Source organism: Hemicordylus capensis, chromosome 6, assembly GCF_027244095.1.
Source record: "Hemicordylus capensis ecotype Gifberg chromosome 6, rHemCap1.1.pri, whole genome shotgun sequence".
Taxonomy (NCBI): Eukaryota; Metazoa; Chordata; class Lepidosauria; order Squamata; family Cordylidae; genus Hemicordylus; species Hemicordylus capensis.
The window spans coordinates 126742047-126763226 of record NC_069662.1 but is presented as its reverse complement, the minus strand read 5'-3'; the positions used below and the strand labels follow the sequence as shown (position 1 = coordinate 126763226).

Here is a 21180-nt window from a genome sequence, read left to right as displayed (position 1 = left end):
TTCTTCCGCTCAGAGTAAAGATGTCACATGAGAAAGTATTACATGAGAAAGGTGCCCCCAAATCTAGATATGTTCTTTGCACAAGATTTTAGCCCTGTTAACATGCTACATTTAAACTAGGGCTGCACAAACTTGACCCTCCAGCTATTTTTTGACTACAACTCCCATCACCCCCAGCCACAGTGCTCAACAATCAAGGAAGATGGGAGTTGTATTCCAACATCTTCAAGAAGGCCAGAGTTGTGTGGCCCTGTGTGAAACACACGTACAGTCTGTGCAAGTACAGATCTGTACACACCTACAAGTATTCATACATTGCTTCCTAGCTATACCCTGCATTTGGGGAGACCAAAACCATGGTTCAATAGCCACCTAATGGCGCAGCGGGGAAGTAACTTGCCTAGGGAGCAAGAAGGTTTTTGGGGGGTTGGTTGGTTTTTTAACATTTTATATCCTGCTCGAATCTCCGCTGGTATGTTTCCCAGACTATGGGAAACACCTATATCGGGCAGCAGCGATATAGGAAGATGCTGAAAGGCATCATCTCATACTGCACAGGAGGAGGCAATGGTAAACCTCTCCTGTATTCTGCCAAAGACAACTAGATGGCTCTGTGGTCGCCAGGAGTCTACACCGATTCAACAGTACAACTTTACCTTTATACCATGGTTCACTCTGAGAATGAATGCATATACAATCATAAACCTGTATATGTGTAGTGACACCTGTGTGCACATGCTACATAATAGGTCTCCTGTAAACTCTCTTCAAGAATTATAGCCCACAAGAGCCTGCAATATCATTGTTTACCATGTTTCTAGTACAGGCACTTCTCAAGTTACAAACATCCAACTTACAAATATCTGTACATACAAACAAAGCTCCAAAACATATTAGGCCAAAGAAGTCTCCCAACTTACCATGCCAACCCGCATATACAAACAAGTTGTCCTTGGGAACTATCTGCGTTCCAAGTTATGAACATCTGACCTACAAACGAGTGTTTGGAAAACAACCTGTTTGTGAATTGGGGACTTCCTATACTGCAATGCAGATTTTGACTTTGCACAAGAATGTGCAGCATATGATATATAATCTAATTCTGCTTACAATTCTTTTGATCCAAAGCTCTATAAGCCCTCTCTCTTGGGCCATGTGAGTGATATCAGCACCACCCACAATCCTGCCTGAAATAACATGGACTGGAGAAGCACTTACGGGGGGATCCATGATGCACTTACACGTTGCATTGTGGGATTTCCAGGGGCCGGGACAGTGCATCCCGACTCCTGCACCTCTGTGTTGTCTGGGGCAGCAGTAGATCATCTGGGCGTGCACATGCCCAGCAACGTCTTAGTAATCATCTGCAGGGAGGCTAAGGCTATGCAGCCTCCCTCCCTCCCAAATGGTTGTGTGAATGGGCATTATATCTTTTTAAGCATCATTTATTGATTAATTTATTTAAGATATTTATATGCCACATTCTTCATAAATGAACTCATGGGGGCTTACAACAAAATTAATTAATTTTGAGTAAAACAACAGAGTCTCTAAAATCAGAGACATGCAGGATAAGACCGTCATTAAAACAAGGCAATCACTAAGTTGGGGGAAGGCCTTCTGAAATTAAAAAAGCCAACTTTTGTTTAAAATTAAATAGAGTTGGGGGCGTGGGGGCCTAAGATCAAGGGGCAGCATGGGCAGGGAGTTCCAGAGAGCTGAGACCACAACTGAGAAGGCTCGCCCATGCATCACCACACATCAGAAAGTGACGGAATGCACAGGAGAGCCTCCTTGCATGATCTCACTGGCCAGGCAGAGTTATGTGGGAGTAGACGGTCCTTCAGGTATCTTGGCCCTTAAGGGCTTTAAAGGTCAAAACCAACACCTTGAATTGCACCCAGAAAAACACTGGCAATCAATATAGCTGGTGCAGCAGCAGAGTGATATGAGCGGAGTATTTGGCCCCTTCCAGAACACTTGCTGCTGCATTCTGCACCGGCTGTTATTTCCAGAGGATCTTCAAGGGCAGCTCCACAGAAAGCATGTTACAGTATTTATTTGCTTGCTTGCTTGTTTATAAACCACCCCATCCAAAGGCTGTGGGTGGTGTGCAACAGTTAGTAGTCTAACTGAGAAGTGACAAGGGCATAGATCGCCATGGCAAAGTCAATTTTGGCTCTGGAAGGGACACAGCTGCCACGCAAGCTGAAACTGGGCAAAAGCAGCCCTGGCCACTATCACCACTTGGGTATTCAAGAGCAAAGCTCAATCCTGCAGCACTTCCAAGCTGCTCTTTCAAAGGCAACCCCATACGAACATAAGAACAGCCCTACTGGATCAGGCCCATCTAGTCCAGCATCCTGTTTCACACAGTGGCCTCACCAGATGCCTCTGAGAAGCCCACAGATAAGAGGTGAGGGCATTCCCTCTCTCTTGCTGTTGCTCCCCTGCATCCCCATCTAAAGCAGGTTGATGACCCAGTTCAACAGATCTCCTAACCAGGAGAATCTCTGTCTTCTTCAAATTTTAATTTCAGCTTATTAGCCCTCACCCAATTCAAAACTGCCGTCAGACACCGATTCAGGACCGTCACAGCCTCTCTGGCTGGGGATGGCGGTGAGATGTAAAGCTGGGTGTCATCTGCACACTATGACAACCCACCCCAAACCTCCGGACCTCTGCAGGCTGTTTCATCTAGATGTTAAACAACATGGGGGCTAAGATAGAACTCTGCATACCACCATAACCAAAAAGCCAAGCTGTCAAGCAGAGCCCCTGGTGGCACAGTGGTAAAACTGCTGCCCTGTAACCAGAAGGTTACAAGTTCAATCCCGACCAGGGGCTCAAGGTTGACTCAGCCTTCCATCCTTCTGAGGTCGGTAAAATGAGTACCCAGAATGTTGGGGGCAATATGCTAAATCATTGTAAACCGCTTAGAGAGCTCCAGCTATAGAGCGGTATATAAATGTAAGTGCTATTGCTATTGCTATTGCTAAATCCACCAGCTTCACTTTATGGGAGAGCTTTGCAAAGCTTGGTCAGATGAGCTCAGGAACTGCACAGCTCCCAAGGCTCATGAGCTTCTCTGGGCACCCTGTGGTTTGAGCTGACTCAGAGACTTCACGGTTCATCTGAGCCTTACAGTCAGCCATTGGGGGCTTCAGCACATCTCTGAATTGTGAGTAGTTCCCAGAATTTAGATTAAAAGCAGAGAAACACAATATTTTCATATGATTTGCTTATCTGTTAGAAGAGCAGTTTCCCTCCTCAAACATGCTAATTTCAACATAAACAAAACTCACACAAATTTCACTCTGCTGCAGTTTTCTTTTCCCCCGCCAAATTCATTTTTTATTAATTTTAACAACCGTAATATTATCATTCATTACAAATACACACAAAAAAGGTGGACTTCCCGCTCACATTTCTTCATGAATCATCAACTATAAAATTTACCCTTGCTATAATAATAATTCAAAACATAAATTCAAACCCTTACAAACATAATTAATCTAACCAACCTGCGATTTTTACTAAATTTCAAACCCTGCTGTCAAGTGCATAGTAGGAAAATAATTCTTTAGATACAACAAAAATGGTTTCCAATCTTCTTTAAAACATTCCAAGTTTTGATCTCTTAATAGTGCTGTAAGTTTTGCCATCTCCGCATATTCCAAAATTTTTATCAGCCAGTCTTCTTTTGAAGGCAGTTCACTGGTCTTCCATTTCCGTGCATATATAATTCTAGCCTCCGTAGAGGCATACATAAAAAATGTTAAATTAGTTGTAGAAATTGCACCTTGTGTTATTCCCAGCAGGAAGGATTCTGGCTTCTTAGGAAATGTCATTTTAAATATTTTCTTTAATTCATTATATATCATATCCCAATAGGCTTTAGCCTTCCCACAGGTCCACCACATATGAAAGAATGTGCCTTCAAAATGTCCACACTTCCAGCATTTGTTTGAAACATTTTTATACATTAATGCCAATTTTTTTGGTGTCAGATACCATCTATACATCATTTTATAATAGTTTTCTTTTATAGCATAACATGCAGTAAATTTTAAATCATTTTTCCATAACTTTTCCCAGGCTGCCATTTCTATATTACGCCCCACATCTTGAGCCCACTTTATCATAGTCGTTTTAACCACTTCCTCTCTTGTCTCCTCCAAAAGCAACAATTTATACATTTTAGAAACTAATTTTTCATCGTTTTGACATAATTCCTTCTCAAAACTTGAAGTCTGGTCCTCAAATCCGACTTTAAGGTCTTTCTTATACATCTCATTTAGCTGATGGTATTGAAACCAATCTCTAACCAAATCTTGTATTTCAGTTAAGCTTTTAAACTCACAATCCTTTTCCTGAAAATGTAACAAATCCCTATAGGTACCCCAACACATTTGCATATTTACTTCTTTACGTGATAAGGCTTCAATCGGAGATACCCATAACGGAGTTTTAGGTTCAAACCCATTTTTGTATTTTAACCACACCCTCATTAAACTCCTTCTCACATAGTGGTTCAAAAAATCTTTATGTATTTTACTTTTTTCATACCACAAATACTCATGCCAACCAAACCTTCTGTCAAATCCTTCCAAATCAAGAATTCTAGGGTTTCTTAGTGTTATCCATTCTTTTAACCATGTCAAACAAACAGCATCAAAATACAACCTTAAGTCTGGCAAGGTAAGACCACCTCTTTCCTTTGCACCTGTTAGATTCTTAAAATTAATTCTTGGTCTTTTCCCCTGCCAAACAAACTTAGTTATGTCCTTCTGCCATTGCTTAAAAGAAGTTAGAGTGTTAATTATGGCAATAGTCTGCAAGAGAAATAACATTTTAGGCAAGACATTCATTTTCACCACTGAAATTCTTCCCATTAAAGACAAATTCATTTTAGACCATCTTTGTAGATCAATTTTCACTGAATTCCATATTTTAACTTAATTATTTATAAACAACAAGGAGTTGTTATTTGATAACCAGACCCCCAAATATTTAACTTTCTTCTCCACTTTCAACTCACTTATTTCAGAGAATCTGTCTTTAGCTTTCTGATCCATATTTTTAGTTAAAACCTTAGTCTTGGTCTTATTTATATAGAATCCAGCCAGCTGACCAAATTGTTGTATTTTATCCAAGAGTTTTTCAATCTTATCCATTGGATTCTCTAGAAACAGCACAACATCATCTGCAAAGGCTCTCAGCTTATAATCCTGTTTCCCAATTTTGGGACCGTGTAATTTATCATCTTCTCTGATAGTTCTACAAAGCACTTCTAGAACCAATATAAAAAGCAATGGGGAAAGTGGACATCCTTGTCTAGTCCCTTTTTGTATTACACAGTTGTCTGATAATTCCCCATTTACAACAATCTTAGCATATTGCTCCAAATAAATTGTCTTAATTGCCCTAATAAAATTATTGCCAGCAGTCATTACCTCTAGTAATCTCCACAAAAATTGCCACGAAATATTGTCAAAAGCTTTCTCTGCATCCAAAAAAATCATCGCCATCTGTTTATCATTATGTTTTTCATAGTACTCCAGTACATTCAGGACTGTTCTGACATTATCTCTCAATTGTCTCTTTGGCAAAAATCCAGCTTGCAGTTTTCAAAATGAAAGACTAAATTAATTGTGTTGATGATTTCCCACAAATAGTAGTTTGCTTTTGTTAATAGTTTATTTAACATTTTTCTCATTTACAATATATTAAATTCCCCATGATCATTGTATCCCACCCTCTTACCCTCCTCCCACTCCCATATTCCCTATCCATCCCCCAGCACAGTACTTCAAGTGAATGTTGCTGGTGTCTATCTTATGTTTCTTTTTAGATTGTGAGCCCTCTGGGGACAGGGATCCATCTTACTTATTTATTATTTCTCTGTGTAAACCGCCCTGAGCCATTTTTGGAAAGGCGGTATAGAAATCAAATCAAATCAATAAATAAATAAATATTCATCCAATGAAAGAAAGAGAAAGGAAAGGAAAGAAGAGGAAAGCAGAAAAAGAATGAGAAGAAAAGAAATTACTGTAACATATTGGTGTCTTGGTGGATTAGCAATAAGGAGATTAGAAAATGTATGGATCTTTGAGGAGATCCAGGATCGTTCCCAACATGGGTAATGCACCTGCCCAGTAGCCTTCACAGAGGCTACGGTGCAGGCGCATTATGCATGTTGGGAATGATCCTGGATCACCAGTTACAGGTAAGCAACTTTTTTTGTCTTTTGGTGTACATATAGTTCTAGGAAGTTGTGCCAAGTCCTTAACCACTTTTCTGATTTATCATCCTTGGTGAAGGCCCATTTTATGGGTGAAGCTAGATCAAGTAAATCTTATACCCAGCCCTCCACTTTAGGACTTCCAGCACTGCAATATTAACTGTTTGCCACTAATAAACCCCTCAATAGCCACTCTGCAACGCAAATCTAACTTCCATGTATTTGGGATATACCCCACTTTTGCATTTTTGTCCTTCAGTTCCAAATTTGTGTTCAGTGTTAAGTATGTTCTGATGATATCTTTCTAGAAACGTTGTTTAATGGGGCAATCCGAGAACATGTGGACCAAGTCTGCATGTGTACTGCAGCATCTCCAACATTCACTGTTTGGGATAAGTTTTAATCATTTAAGGTGATCTGGGGTCCAGTATGCCCTAAGAATTATCTTTTGCTGTATAACACATAGCGTCATTTCCAATGCACAGTTTAACACAAGAATAATTTCCCACCAGTGCATTGGTTCTAGCTTACTACAGAGTTCTAGATTATATCTAAATTTGGAATAAGAGCATCGCACACTATGATATACAAATGTTAATTAAATTTAAGTAAAGAGTTGTCTCTAATAGCCTGTTGAAGAATACTTGGGGGCTCTGGAGTTGCAAGAGCATCTGGTCCAAATTTAGCTGAGATGCTATGTTTGAGTTGCATGTACTACCATGCAGATGCTGGTGGCAATTGATATTCATTCTGTAAAACAGAAAAGGGCTTGTGAATATTGCCCTCTGTTAAGATCTGTGATAGTTGATTGACTCCTCTTAGTCACAACTAGTAGTTTCAGTCTTCAGAATCTCAGATCTGAAAGATTTAATTAATTAATTAATTAATTAATTAATTAAATTAATTTATCAAATTTGTACACCGCCCCAAACTTCCGTTTCTGGAGGTTCAGGGAAGTGAAATGTCTGCACATGTGCATGTGGACTGCCTTTCTGGATAGAGGAGAATGTGCAGCTCTTGCAGTTGTGGAGCTTGGTCTTATTTTTCCCCAGTTTGCATAGCCTTAATTATAAAATGTTTTTACTTTTAGAGAACCAGAGGACGAAAACGAAGCTATGTCCCTGAAGAAGAAAAACCTGAGGTTGGAATATTGTGTTTATAGTAATTAAATCATATTGATGAAAATGTTGAACTGGATAATGCTGTTATAACTAAAACATTTGCTTTCCTCCTCCTGCCTTTCTTGTTTCCCCCTATTGATAGGAACGTATTCCTAGAGAAAGAAGACAAAGGCAGTCAGTAGTACAAAAGAAGCCAAAATCGGAGGATTTAAGAACAGAATGTGCCACGTGTAAGGGAACTGGAGACAATGAAAATCTAGTCCGGTAGGTTTGATGTTGTGACCTTTTCCAGAGGGGATTAAAGTTCCAACTTTATCACTTTCTCATCATGGATATAATGAATGAACTCTTAATAGAGAACGCTTTTTTAAAAAAAATCTGATTTCGGGGGAAATGTTACTTTGGAAAAATTGATTTGATCCACTTACTGACCTGCCACATATGCTTTACCCTTTGGATTTAGATTTAACTAAGTTGAGTAATGCTTAGTAATCATTTAATCCAATCAGGTAAGTGGTTGGAGCCAATTATTAATGCTTCACTAAGAGAGGGTGAGATGCCATCGAGCCTCAAGCAGGAGGTGGTAAGACCACTATTTTAAAAAGCCCTCCCTTGATTCCACCAACCTTGATAACTATCAGCCTATTACAAATCTTCCCCTTTTAAGTTGAGCGTGTGGTATCTTTAGAGCGTGTGGTATCTGTAGAACTGCAAAGAGTCTTGGATGATATGGATTATCTAGACCCTTTTCAATCTGGGTTTCACCCTGGGTTTAGAACTGAAACTGCCTTGGTCACCCTGGTGGATGACCTACGCCAGGAACTAGACGGGGGGATGCATCCTCTTGATTCTGCTGGATCTTTCAGTGGCATTCTATACCACTGACCACAGTATCCTTCTGGACCACCTCTCAGGTATAGGGATTGGGGGTGGTGCATTGGAGTGGTTCCAGTCCTTTCTTGGGGGAAGGTTCCAGAAGGTGGTGCTGGGGGACTTCTGCTAGGTTCCTTGGGCTATGGCCTTTGGGGTCCCCCAAGGCTCAGTATTTTCCCCCATGCTGTTTAACATCTACATGAAACTGCTGGGAGAGGTTGTCAGGAGGTTTTGACTGAAGTGTCATCAATATTTAGATGACACTTGGCTCTACCTTTCTCTGACATCAGATCCTCATGGAGCAGTGGATGTTTTAAACTGGGGACTGGAAGCGGTTATGGGCTGGATGTGGGCTTTCAAACAGGTTAAATCCAGACAAGATGGAGGTGCTGCTGGTCAGTAGAAAAGCTAATTGGAATTGGGTGATTCAGCCAGCTTTGGATGGGGTTGTACTCGCAAGTGCACAGCTTGGGGGTGTTGCTGGACCCAACTCTGCTTTTGGATGCTCAGGTGGAGGCGGTGGCCAGGGGTGCTTTCTCAAGAAGGAAAATCTGGCCATGTTTACCCATGCCATAGTCACACCACGGATGAATTACTGCAGTGCGTTTTATGTGGGGCTCCCTTTGAAGAATATTAGGAAATTTTAGTTGGTGCAGAATGCAGCTGCCAGGGTTCTCTCTGGAACTGCTCGCTTGGAGCATATTACACTTGGAGCATATTACATTTGGAACTGCTCGCTTGGAGCATATTATTGGAGAGGAGAGCTGGTCTTGTGGTAGCAAGCATGACTTGTCCCCTTAAGCTAAGCCGGGTCCACCCTGCTTGAATATGAAAGGGAGACTAGAAGTGTTTGCACTGTAAGATATTCCCCTTAGGGGATGGAGCTGCTCTGGGAAGAGCATCTACATTCCAAGTTCCCTCCCTGGCATCTCCAAGATAGAGCTGAGAGAGATTCCTGCCTGCAACCTTGGAGAAGCCACTGCCAGTCTGTGTAGACAATACTGAGCTAGATGGACCTATGGTCTGACTCAGTATATGGCAGCTTCCTATGTTCCTATATACGCCTATTTTGAAACATCTGCACTGGCTGCTAATTTGTTTCCTGATCCAATTCAAGGTGCTGGTTATTACCTTTAAAGACCTTAACAGTTTGGGTTGTGGATACCTGAAGGACTGCATGCTCCCAAAGGTTTCTGCCCTCCCAACAGGGTCATCAGAGAGGCCTTTGCTCCATGTGTTGACTTTGAGAGAGGCTAAATGAGCGTGTAAACAGGACAGGGTTTCTCTGTTGATGCCCCCAGGCTCTGGAATGCTCTTCCATTGAACGTCTGCTCTTTGACATCTGTGGATGCTTTTACAAAAACAATGAAATACCTTTTTATTTCTTCAGGCTTTTACCTTTTAGGGGCTGCTGGGTCTTCTGCTTCTGTTTGTCTTTTTTATGGTGTTTTTTGGTGTGTTCATGGTTTTTACAGTTTAACTGATTTTAAGGTTTTTAATGTGATTTTTTAAACATGATTTTTATGGAGTTTTATTGTATTTTAACTTTTGTAAACCACCTTGGGATACCTTATGAAAGGCGGTATAAAAATTGAACAATCAATAAAGTTTTTCCAATAAAAAAGAATTAGTTTTTGTGTTAGGATTGAGTTGCCCATATTTACAACAGGTCATAAAGATAAACAGACTCGCCATTTTGACAGTATATTACAATATCAACTACTGCTCTTCTTTAAAAAAAAAAAAAGCAACTCATAAAGTTAGCTTTAACTTTCCAGTAAGAGGCTTAGTAAACTTTTTTTAAAAATGCCCAGTTGCATTATTCTATTGCAAGCTAATAAATGCTTCATGATGGTATGCCTTCCTTTTTATTAACAGCAGTGATAATTTTAAATGGCATACTTTTGTGATTCATAGTTTAAACCAATGATTTTTGGTGATTCAGTGGACTGTAGCTGTTAACAACTTATACCCAGTAAAGTACCTTGTCTTTGATTTCGTAATTGATCCTTTGTTTGTCTTGAACAAATGGAATGATTGAAGAAAGCCTGACTTGCTTTAGGAAGAAAAAAAATATATAGCAACTATCAATTTCATCTTCAATCAAGAGAACTTGTATTAATTTTTCTTGTGGTAAAATAGAAATTTGAATTACTTTCCACCTTCTTTGTAAGGAAATGCAGAAGATCTTAATTTTCTCGGGAACAATTATTGAATTTTTATTAAACTGTTTGATGATCAGAGTGTTATTGCGGCATACATGGTGTAGATGGATTGGTGCATAGTAGGTGAGTGGGTGAAGGAAAGGAAGGCAAGTAGAGAACAGGCTGATAAATGATACTTGGGACAATTTATTCCCAATTGAGCTCCACTGAAAGCCAGCAGGGAGGATTTGAGGGACTATTCCTGTGTACTGATCTTACTAAAGAGAACCTTTGGGAATTTAACATCTAAAGTAAATGTATTACAAAACTCCAGTCTTGACCCCCATGCCCCAGATAGATTTAATGTTTAGTTTCAAATATGAAATGTACAAAAGTACTACATCCTACATCGGATCCAAACAAGCTCAATTCTCCTGCTTTGGGCAGGAACCCCGACCCCAGCCGCTATATGCGGCTGCGCCACTCCTCATTCCCTCAATCTTTCGTAGTCTGCACCTCAGTAAGCATCGTGGAGTCTGTAGCTCAACAACGAGTAGGATCTATATATGCCCTTGTTTTTCTCCCTGCTTTTCGGTTTTCTTCTTTATTTCTTCCACGTAGTAGCAGTTTTTTCTTGGCGGGTTTTTGGGTTTTTTTGCGGGTTTTCCCTTCTTCGGAGCTCTGATTCCACCCAGGACAGAGCATGGTGGCTGGCTGGCCTACGGTGTTTATGCCAGGCATGACGAACTTCAAAAAATGTGTTCGTTGCAGATCTAAGATCCTTTCCCCTATACTCATACCAAGTGTCTCTTGTGCCTGCGGGAATCCTACATTGTCGAGACCTGTCTTCATTTTCAGAAGTTTACGAAGTAGGCTCCCAAGAATAGGGCTTCTCGTCTGCGCGCAGCCCTGTGGGATCTGGCTCTCCATTCTTCGGAAACCTTATGTTGAAGTGATCCATAAAAATGGCTTCATCAGTACAGTCAGAGTGTTTGGTATCTGCTCCTGTGAAGGCAGAAAACCTGGCCCCAATACCTGTTTCAGCGCCTCCTAGTCCTAATCCTTTGATGTCTTCTAGTGAGCCGGTGTGCTCAGAAGATTTCCCTAAGCTTTCAACACCCATGGTACCGAAATCTTCCCCAATTCCCTCGGTGTTGATATCGAAGAGGAAGAAGAAGAAGTCGAAGTTGCCTCGTGATTTGCCGGCAGGTCAACACCTTCCTCGCATACCAAAGAAGAAGAAAGTTGCTTTGGTTCCTGCATTGAAGGCCCCAGTGACCAAGAAGCCTAAAGTGGATTTAGATCATCCTGCACTGAAGTTGTCGGGTTTGGTTCAACCTAGTTCGCCCTTGGCTGAGCATTTGTTGGACTTGGCTCCTGATTGGGCTTGCTCGGGTAGAGAACTCTCAGTAGCGTTGGATGAGCCTGGGTACGCTTCTTCGGAAGAAGAGGCCTACTCCCTGCCAAGCCCGCAGAAGATGCATCATGGCTGCCTAGCTGTCGTTTGCCCCCTCAAAAGTTCCAGGAGCACGTCTCTCTTAGGGACCGAAGTGCCTGTTGGGACTCAGAAGAGCGCTCCTCTTATAGACATGATTGGGCCTGGACCGTCGTGAGCCCGCATATTCGGATCGATAACACGCGTCGGAGTGCCGTTCTCCCTTGAGTGAGGTTGAACCCTCTTATGGTGCTTGGTGCCAGGACTCTGGGTCATGTGGCCGATATCAAATGAACTATCAATCGGACTATTCTGACTATGTTAGGCCCCGATATAGCTCTCGTTACCCAGAAGGTACTGCATATGGGAAACCTGGAGCTGTGCGTGGTTGGTGTGAGCTGTCTTCGCACTCAGAAGGGAGGCAATGTTCCTGCTCACCACAGCGCTCCCCTTGGGATCGAACTGAGTGACACAAACCACCCTCTTCAGCTCCTGTGCTACAACAGGCTGCTTTGCCTGTCCAGGACCTGCCAGCAGAACCTCCCGCTTCGGTACTGGACGACCTGGCAATCAAACTAGGTTCCCCTACAGATTCGACTCGCTTTGCCCAGGACTCTTTGGCTCCTCCCGAGTCGGACTATGAGAGCGATGCTAGCTATCAGGAATCTGAGGGTGTTTTCTAAGGGTTGTCTCCGCTCGACGTGCAGTCGGACTCGAAGCCCATTTCCCCGTTCAAGGACCTTAAACGGTACTCTGCGTATGTGAGCCGCATGGCTTTGGCACTAGGCGTGAGCCTCAGTATGCAACAGAAAGGGGAGCTGGACCCATTGTTCAGCCTTATCGATTCGGAGGCCAAGGTACTGGCCGCTTTAGCCCTCAACCCGGCATTGTTGGGGGTCATGCGGGGTCATTGGAAAAAGCCAGCAACTCTTTCTCAGCCTAATAGGCGCTTGGAGAATTTTTATAGGGTGCAACTTCAAGATGATATGGCCTTCCTAAAGCATCATCCCACCCCTAATTCAATCGTAGAAGAGGTGTCTTTGCAAAGGACCAGGGGCCACAGCCAGTCGACACTGAGTGACAAGGAGGGCAGAAAATTGGACTCCTTTGGGAGAAGGCTTTACTCATCCTCAGCTCTATACTTGAGTGTGGCCAACTATCAAGCCTATAACGCCTGCTATAACCAATTTCTGTAGGAGAAAGTGGGCCCATTTTTGGACCTCCTGCCACAGGACAAGCGGGATCAAGCTAAGGCGTTCCTACGGGAGGCTGTTGAGGTAGCCAGACAGGAGCTCTGCTCGGCTAGGCACTTAGTGAAGTGCGCAGCCAAAGTCATGGCCACGTCCATGCCACTCGTCTGACATGCTTGGCTGCGTTAGTCTGAACTGAACTACGAGGCCTATGCTAGGGTCAAGGACTTGCCCTTTGAAGGCTCTAGCCTTTTTGTGGAGCAAAGTGATGACATGCTCCAAAATGTTCAGAAGCTGAGGAGCACGGCATGATCCATGTCATATTCTCGCACAACGATCAAACTTCCAGGTGGTCCCCTTATCAACCACAGAAGACCCCTTCTCAACACCAATCTCCGTCCGAGCGTTCCTTTCATGGCAACAAACTCCAGTCGAGATACAAGTTGGGCCCCCAGCCTAGTAAGCCTGCATTTCGGAAACAGGACCCGAACACTTTTCAAAAGAAGCAATGACTTGGAGCACTTCCGGATTCACCTGGCCTCATTTTTGGCGAGCTGGGACAGAGTGACTACGGACCAGTGGGTCCTTACAATCATACGTTTGAGCTATGCCCTCAAATTCTGCAGGACTCTGCCCATGTCCGAGGTTGTGATTACTCAGTGCACTTCAGAGTTGGACCAGGAGGTTGCCGCTCTCCTGTCAAAGGATGCGATCGAGAGAGTCGCCAATCCAGAGAGTCCCAGTTTTTATTTCCAGTATTTCATTGTGTCGAAATCGTCAGAGGTCGGCGTCCTATCCTGGACCTGAGGGCCCTGAACAGGCACCTGGTGTACAAGCGTTTCTGGATGCTTTTGGCAGGGGCGTAACTATAATAGGGCAAGGGGAGACAGTTGTCTGGGGGCCCACTGTCTTGGGGTGGGTGGGCAGAGGCAAGTCACACGACTGACTCTCCCAGCCACGCACCCACCTGAGCTTCTTTCAGTTGTATTCATCCTCCGAAAATGATGTGAGTGTTAAGACCTGGAGCTACTAGAACAGCATGCCTTTCCCTAGTACCATTAAATGACTTGCATCACTCACAATTTACAAAATCTTTTAAAAAATAATTTAGGATGATGTTCTATTGTGGCACATAGGTATATATACATATATACAACGGTGCCAAGGGTTTTTACCAAATGTCTGGCCCTGGTGGTGGCTTGCCTGCAGGAGCAAGGGTTGCAGGTCCTGCCATATTTGGATGATTGGCTCATCCTGGCAAGCACCAGATGGGCGGTTCTGGATGCCCTCAAGTTGGTTGTGGATACTCTGCAGGTCTGGGCTTTCCAAATGAATTTCAAGAAATCTCAGTTGGAACTGACCCACAGGATACAGTTCATAGGGCTGATATTCTAGAAGACCTTGGAAAAGGTCTTCCTTCCGGACACCTGCATACATACTCTCAGGAGGCTGGCCATCACTTTCTTAGCCGAAGGCCCACAGACTATGCACTCAGTACAGCGCCTATTGGGGCATATGGCAGCCACAATTTACATGCTGCCTCAAACATGCCTTAGAATGTGCATTATCCAAAGGTGATTCCTGGATGTATTTGATCCTCTTCGGGATCCTGGCCATTTGGAACGCAGGCCCCTCACTGGGTGAGGGCAACTGCGGCATGGTGGGCTGACATTCGACATCTGAACATCAGTGCCTTCAACCAGACTCCTTGATCTTGGTGGGTGATTATGACCAACGCGTTGGAGCTCGGTTGGGGGGTGAACCTGGAAGGGTTTCGCCTGAGCAGACATTGGACCCCCAGGGAGACGACCCACCACATCAGTTATTTGGAGCTATTGGTCATTTTCAATGCTCTCAAAGGGTTCTTGCCTGTGGTTGGGGGTTGCTCGGTGATGATCCAAACGGACAATTTGACGGCAAAGGCCTACATCAATTGACAGGGCGACACGTCTTCAAGGAGCCTTCTGTTCCTGTCTCTGGACCTTTGGCATTGGTGTGTGGCACATGCGGTGTCTCCTCAAGAGGTCTGTATAGAAGGTTCCCTGAATGACCAGGTGGACACCTTGAGCAAGATGATGGTGGTCTCCCACGAGTGGGCTTTGGACCAATGTGTTCTCAAGGACATATTTGTACAATGTGGAGTCCCAACTCTGGACATTTTAGCTTCCCGGGACAATGCTCAATATGCCCTCTATTGCTCCAGGGGAGGGGAAGGGGAGAGCTCTTTAGGTGATGCCTTCATCCTATCTTGGACAGGCCCTGTACTGTATGTGTTTCTACCATTTCCTCCCATTCCAAGAGTGCTGTGCAAACTGTGGGTGGATCGGGCCAGGGCCATCCTGATAGCCCCGTGGTGGCCCAGGAGGTCTTGGTTTCTGGCCCTGAGGCAGCTGACGGAGAACTAGGTGCGCCTTCCCGGACCTGCTGTCATGGGAAGGTGAACGGGTGCTCCACTCAGATGTTCAATCTCTCCATCTGACTGCCTGGAGGGTCCTGCCAACTTCCTGCTGAGACTGAAGGAAGTTTTGGTCACAGCTAGAAAGCAGTCCACACAGAAGTCCTATGATCACAAGTGGACTCATTTCTGTTCGTTTGCTTCTTTGCATGAATTTGATGCGTTTAATCCTTCTGTACAAAATATATGTACATATCTGCTGGCCCTTAAGGAGTCTGGTTTAAAGCTTTCATCCCTTAAGGTACATTTGGCTGCCACTGTGGCAGCTTTGAGCCTTTGGCTTCAATTGAACCTTGCCTCCTGACCTGGAAGGTCACCTTTCTGCTGGCAGTTAGCTCCGCTAGGAGGGTGAGTGAGTTGCGGGCCCTGAGGGTTGATCAATCATACCTTCAGTTTCACAAGGACAAGGTTGTGCTCAGGCCAGATGTCCAATTTCTCCCTAAAGTGGTCTCTGTGTTTCACCGCTTGTCCCTACTCACTTTACCTGTATTTTTCCAGAACCCTTCCTTGGATGCAGAGAGAAGGTTGCATCGTTTGGAGGTTAGAAGGGCATTATCCTTCTATGTTCAGGTCAGCTGAATGGAGAAAAAGCACTTCCCTGTTTGTTCTTTATGATGGGTCACGTAAAGGTCTCCAAGTGTCTGCCCAATCCATGTCTAGATCGATAGTCTCTACAATTGAGCTGTGCTATCAATTGGCTTATAAGCAGTTGCCTGTTAGGTCTGTAGCAGCCTCTGTCACCTTTGATTGTGTGGTCCTGTTGGATGCTATCTGTCAGGCAGCAACCTGGGCTTCGCCTCACTTGTTTTTCCATCATTATGCTATTGATGCCAGGGCACTGAATGATGCTGTATTTGGCAGGAGTGTCCTGCAGTCAATTTTCAATTGATGTACTTGTTTTTGAAATAAATACTTCTGGCAATTTATATATTATTTCTGTTCTTCCCTCCTCCTTGGGTGCTGGCTTGTTATGCACCCATTTGTGTAAAAGACAGAGACTATGTCAAAGAACTACAGGTTGCTTACCTGTAACTTGGGTTCTTCTAGTGATCATCTGTCCTTTTACATGCCCTCCTGTTCTCTCTATGGGGTCTACTGAAGCTTGAGTCCATGACTGAGGGGATGAGGAGTGGCATAGCTGCATATAGCAGCTGGGGGCTGGGTTCCCGCCCAAAGCAGGAGAATTGAGTTTGTTCGGTTCCAATGAGGTCTCTGCGCAGGCGCATAGCCCATTTGTGTAAAAGGACAGATGACCACTAGAAAAACCAAAGTTACAGATAAGCAACCTGTAGTTCCCTACCTGGTCATTCTATGTGCGTATGTATGTGAAACTGTAGCAAAAGGATCCCTGAATGAACAGAGTCAGAAACAAGTGTTTAAATAAATTATTGATGTTGCCCTGAGAAATTCTTGAGATTTGTGTAAGCTTTACACACACATACTATATTGCCTTTCTGATATTGGACTACATACTTTTGGCATAGTGTAAGCCTAAAAACTTATGCTAAGATACTTGCCTGCAGCAGTGATGCATTGTCCGTAAAACCTTTGGCTTGTGACAGTGTGCTGATTTGAATTTATTTGCAAATGTATCAAGGACTAGGTTGTTAGTAAGTTTGTCTGTTAATAATTTTATTTAAGATGTAGTTGCCATGCATAGTTTGTTTAAAAACTAGCAAATACAATTTTTTTTAAAATGATTTTTTCCCTTTTTCAAAACTCTTCTCTGGAGGTCTTTGAAACTCTCCCTTTAGCTTTTATTTGTGGAAGCTGTGAATCAGCAATATATTATTTATTTGATTGATTGATTGATATACCACCCTTCCTAAAGTGGGTCAGGGCTTTAAGGAGTATTTAAGGAATAGGGTTTGAGGAAGTTAGAGACATATCTGTTGACAATGACTGTTAAGCCTGAGAAGTCCCTCAACCAATGACCTATTATTAAATATATTTCTTTGTCTTGCAACCAATGTGGTTTCAGATTCCATCGTCTGTCAGTAGTGTGCCTTTGTTTTAAGAATGCACTGTTTTAAAAATAAAAATAAATAAAACAGGTCCCCAAAACAACCTCTGTTCTGCCTTTCAACAATGACTAGAAGTATTATTGATTTAAATTGATTTTGTTTCTCAAAGTCTGTATTTAAGAGGATGTATATGATCAATTGAGTCCTTTCCCCTTAAGAGACCTCCTAGCTAACATTAACAATTTACATTATTGACGCTCATGTCTTATTCCCCGCCCCCCGCCAAGGATCTGTAGATGACTTGCATAGCGTAGTAGTTAGAGTGTTGGACTAGGACCGGGAAGACCTGAGTTTGAATCCCCATTCAACCATGAAACTCATTGGGTGACTCTGGGCCAGTCATGTATATCTCAACCTAACCTACCAAATTGGGTTATTGTGAGGATAAAAATAATCATGTACACCGCTCTGAGCTCCTCAGAAAAAGAGCAGGATGTAAATGTAAACAAATAAACAGACAGACAAACAAACATAAATGCTGTTGATGACCTCGTCCTCAAATAGGATTTGTTTTCCCCAAATGAAATTTGTTAACATCTAGAATGACTTGACTACTAGATACAGGTGGACCTGATTATCCACGGGGTTTTCTTACCCACAGATTACCGTGGGTAACGAAACCACAGATAATGAGTAATTGAGTCTATGGAAATGTGGAGGTTAGGTTCCCAGACTCAGCTCCCCGGAAAAAGTGCCCCCAGATCATGAAAACATGCCAAATAAAGTGCCCTACCGTCCTCCACGGCTCTCCTGGCATCCAGCAATACCCCCCCACCCCATTCCAAATGGTTCCCAAAAGTCACTGGTTTTTTTCAAACTACCCCCCCACCATGAGCCACAAAATGGTTCCCATGGTTATGCTGGTCTGTGACCATAATAAAGATTGATTGGTTGGTTCCCACGACCAAAATGCTGGAAATGACCTCTGTGGTCATTTCCTGCCTTCTAGGAACCATGGATACATGGGTTTCAGCCCTATTGTATCCATGTTGGGTGTCTATTTGACACCTGCGTGTACTTGAAACTGCAAATAGTATTTCCGCTTATAAAGGGGTTTGTTTGCATTTGTGTAAAATACCACATCATGTTTCTGTTGTACTGTAATGTAATATCTTCATTTGTTGGTTCTGTCCATATAATTCTTTGAAAAGTTTCTGTAAAAAGCTATTTATTAGCACATGCTTCTTGCTTACATACAGTTGGGGACTTCATATGAATGAGGTAATTGCAGCTGAATCCAAATAGGGCATGAAATGATTGTGGTAGGAAGTTCTCATGGAAAGCTACACACCATTTGTGACATAACAAAACCCATCACTTGCTCTGTTCTGAAACTACAACTGGAGCATGCAGTATCTGTCTCCTGAGCATGCTACAATTATGATTCAGGTCTTCAATAACTCCCTCCACGGCTTTCACAATTTAAGATGCTGTCTGAGATATTTGGACCTTAATTCTCATGAAACTGCCCTTTTCTGCTGTAACTTGATGTAATCTCTGTGATCATCCCAAACCATAAGTGAAACTGTGAATGAAGACACAAGAGGGCATTAATTTTTTATTTCCCCACAGTTCTGAATTTCTCTCTCTCTCTAAAGAATTGCCAGTTGGGAGCATATTCTATACCTCTGAAAGATGTTCTTGTTTGGGTGGATTTTAGTGATTAAGTTTTTATTAGTATATGTATGTTGCTGAAATTTTAATATAGTAGATGGTTGTATTTTAATTTATTCTTTTAATATATGTCAATTTTAAAGTTTACTTTGTCTTTACAGATTTGAAAAATCTAACTTATATTACCTTTCCTTACAGATAAGGAATAAGTGTAGCATGGATAGTGTAGGGGAAGTGTTTATGTAATTCAATACTGGCTGTTAACACTGTACAATTAAATTATTGAGTTTAGAGAGTAGTAGTACTGCATGGGAGGAGGCAACAGTAAACCCCTCCTGTATTCTACCGAATAAAACCACAGGGCTCTGTGGGTGCCAGGAGTCGAAATCGACTTAACAGCACACTTTACCTTTTAGTAGGTGGCTAAACTGTATTAACCAAAATTGTTAAAATATAAGTGTTTATATCTGTGGTAGCAAGCATGAATTGTACCCTATGCTAAGCAAGGTCCACCTTGGTTTGCATTTGAATGGGAGACTACTATATATGTGAGCAGTGGAAGATATTTCCTTTAGGTTAGGGGATGGGGCAACAGCTCAGTGGAAAAGCATCTGCATTATTGCATGTAGAAGATCATGGTTTCACTCCCTGGCATCTCCAGGTAGTTTTGGGAGAGCTGCTGCCAGTCAGTGTAGACTATACTGAGCTGGATGGACCAGTGGTCTGACTTTGTATAAGGCAACTTCCTGTGTTGCTGTGACTTAAAAACAAAACAAAACACAGAAGCTAGTGCTTCAAATTTCTCTTCCTTTAGCAAAGAAAACTGAAATTACAAAATCTACTTGATTGATTGATTTGATTTGATTTGATTTTTATACCGCCCTTCCAAAATGGCTCAGGGTGGTTTAGAATTAAAACAAAACCATTAAAATCAGTTAACAATTAAAACAAAAATTATAAAACAATAATTAACAATTAAAACATCATAAAACCGTAATTAAACAATCACAACAATTAAAAAAACATTGAAAACCAGGTTACAACATTAAAACCAATTACAACTATTTAAAAATCCTGGAAGGCCAGGCCAAACAATTCAATTCAAATTGTGGATTTCTGCCGGGAGTGCATTCCACAGCACAGGAGCAGCTACAGAGAAGGCGTGCCACTGAGTCGCCACCAGACGAACCGGTGGTAAGTGGAGATGGACCTCTTCATATGACCTTAATGTGCAGTGCGGATCATGCAGAAAGAAGGCACTCTCTAAGATAACTCAGGCCTAAACCGTTCAAGGCTTTAAATGTAATGACCAGCACTTCGTATTTTGCCCAGAAACATATTGGCAGCCAGTGTAACTGTTTCAAAACAAGCATAATATGGTCTGTCTGGGTTGCCCCAGAGACCAATCTGGCTGCCACATTCTGAACTAACTGAAGTTTCCGAACTATGTACAAAGGCAGCCCCATGTACAGCACACTGCAATAGTCAAGCCGGGAGGTTACCAGCTCATGCACCACTGTTTTGAGGTCGTCCTCTTCAAGGAATGGGAGCAGCTTTCAAATCAGCTGGAGCTGATAGAAAGCACTCCTGGCCATGGCCTCCACCTGAGATACCAGGGTGAGGCCTGGGTCCAGGAGTACTCTCAAGCTGCGCACCTGCTCCTTCTGGGGCAGTGTAACTCCATCCAGCACAGGAAGATCTTACTCACCCCTCAGATTCAGAGCCCCCACAATAAGGACCTCCGTCTTGCTTGGATTCAGCTTCAATCTGTTATCCCTCATCCAGCCCATTACTGCCTGTAGGCAGGCATTTAGAGAATGAGTGCCATTTCCTGAAGATGAAAAGGAGAAGTCGATTTGGGTGTCATCAGCATAACACCAAACCTCCTGATGACCTCACCCAGCGGTTTCATGTAGATATTGAAAAGCATTGGTGACAGAATGGAGCCTTGAGGGACTCCATATAACAGCTCCCATTTTGAGGAGTAACTATCACCAAGCTCCACCATCTGGAATCTACCCGATATATAGGAGCGGAACCACTGCAAAGCAGTGCCCCTTATCTCCAACTCCCGCAGGCG

General features: G+C 42.9%; 1 protein-coding gene across 22 annotated transcripts in view; it reads left to right on the top strand.

Moving 5' to 3' along the window:
* Positions 1-21180, top strand: part of PHF14 (PHD finger protein 14) — a 209759-nt gene that overhangs the window by 75523 nt on the left and 113056 nt on the right. For 21 of the 22 annotated variants that reach the window (XR_008309564.1, XR_008309565.1, XM_053259907.1 and 18 more), the window contains 2 exons: positions 7335-7385; positions 7508-7629. Coding sequence is in view for 20 of the 22 variants with exons in the window: in XM_053259907.1 (XP_053115882.1) it covers positions 7335-7385; positions 7508-7629 (173 nt within the window). In the remaining 2 variants the exon portion in view is untranslated. Of the gene's footprint in view, positions 1-7334; positions 7386-7507; positions 7634-21180 lie in introns of those variants that run through there. The other variant, XM_053259923.1, reaches the window with a different exon arrangement.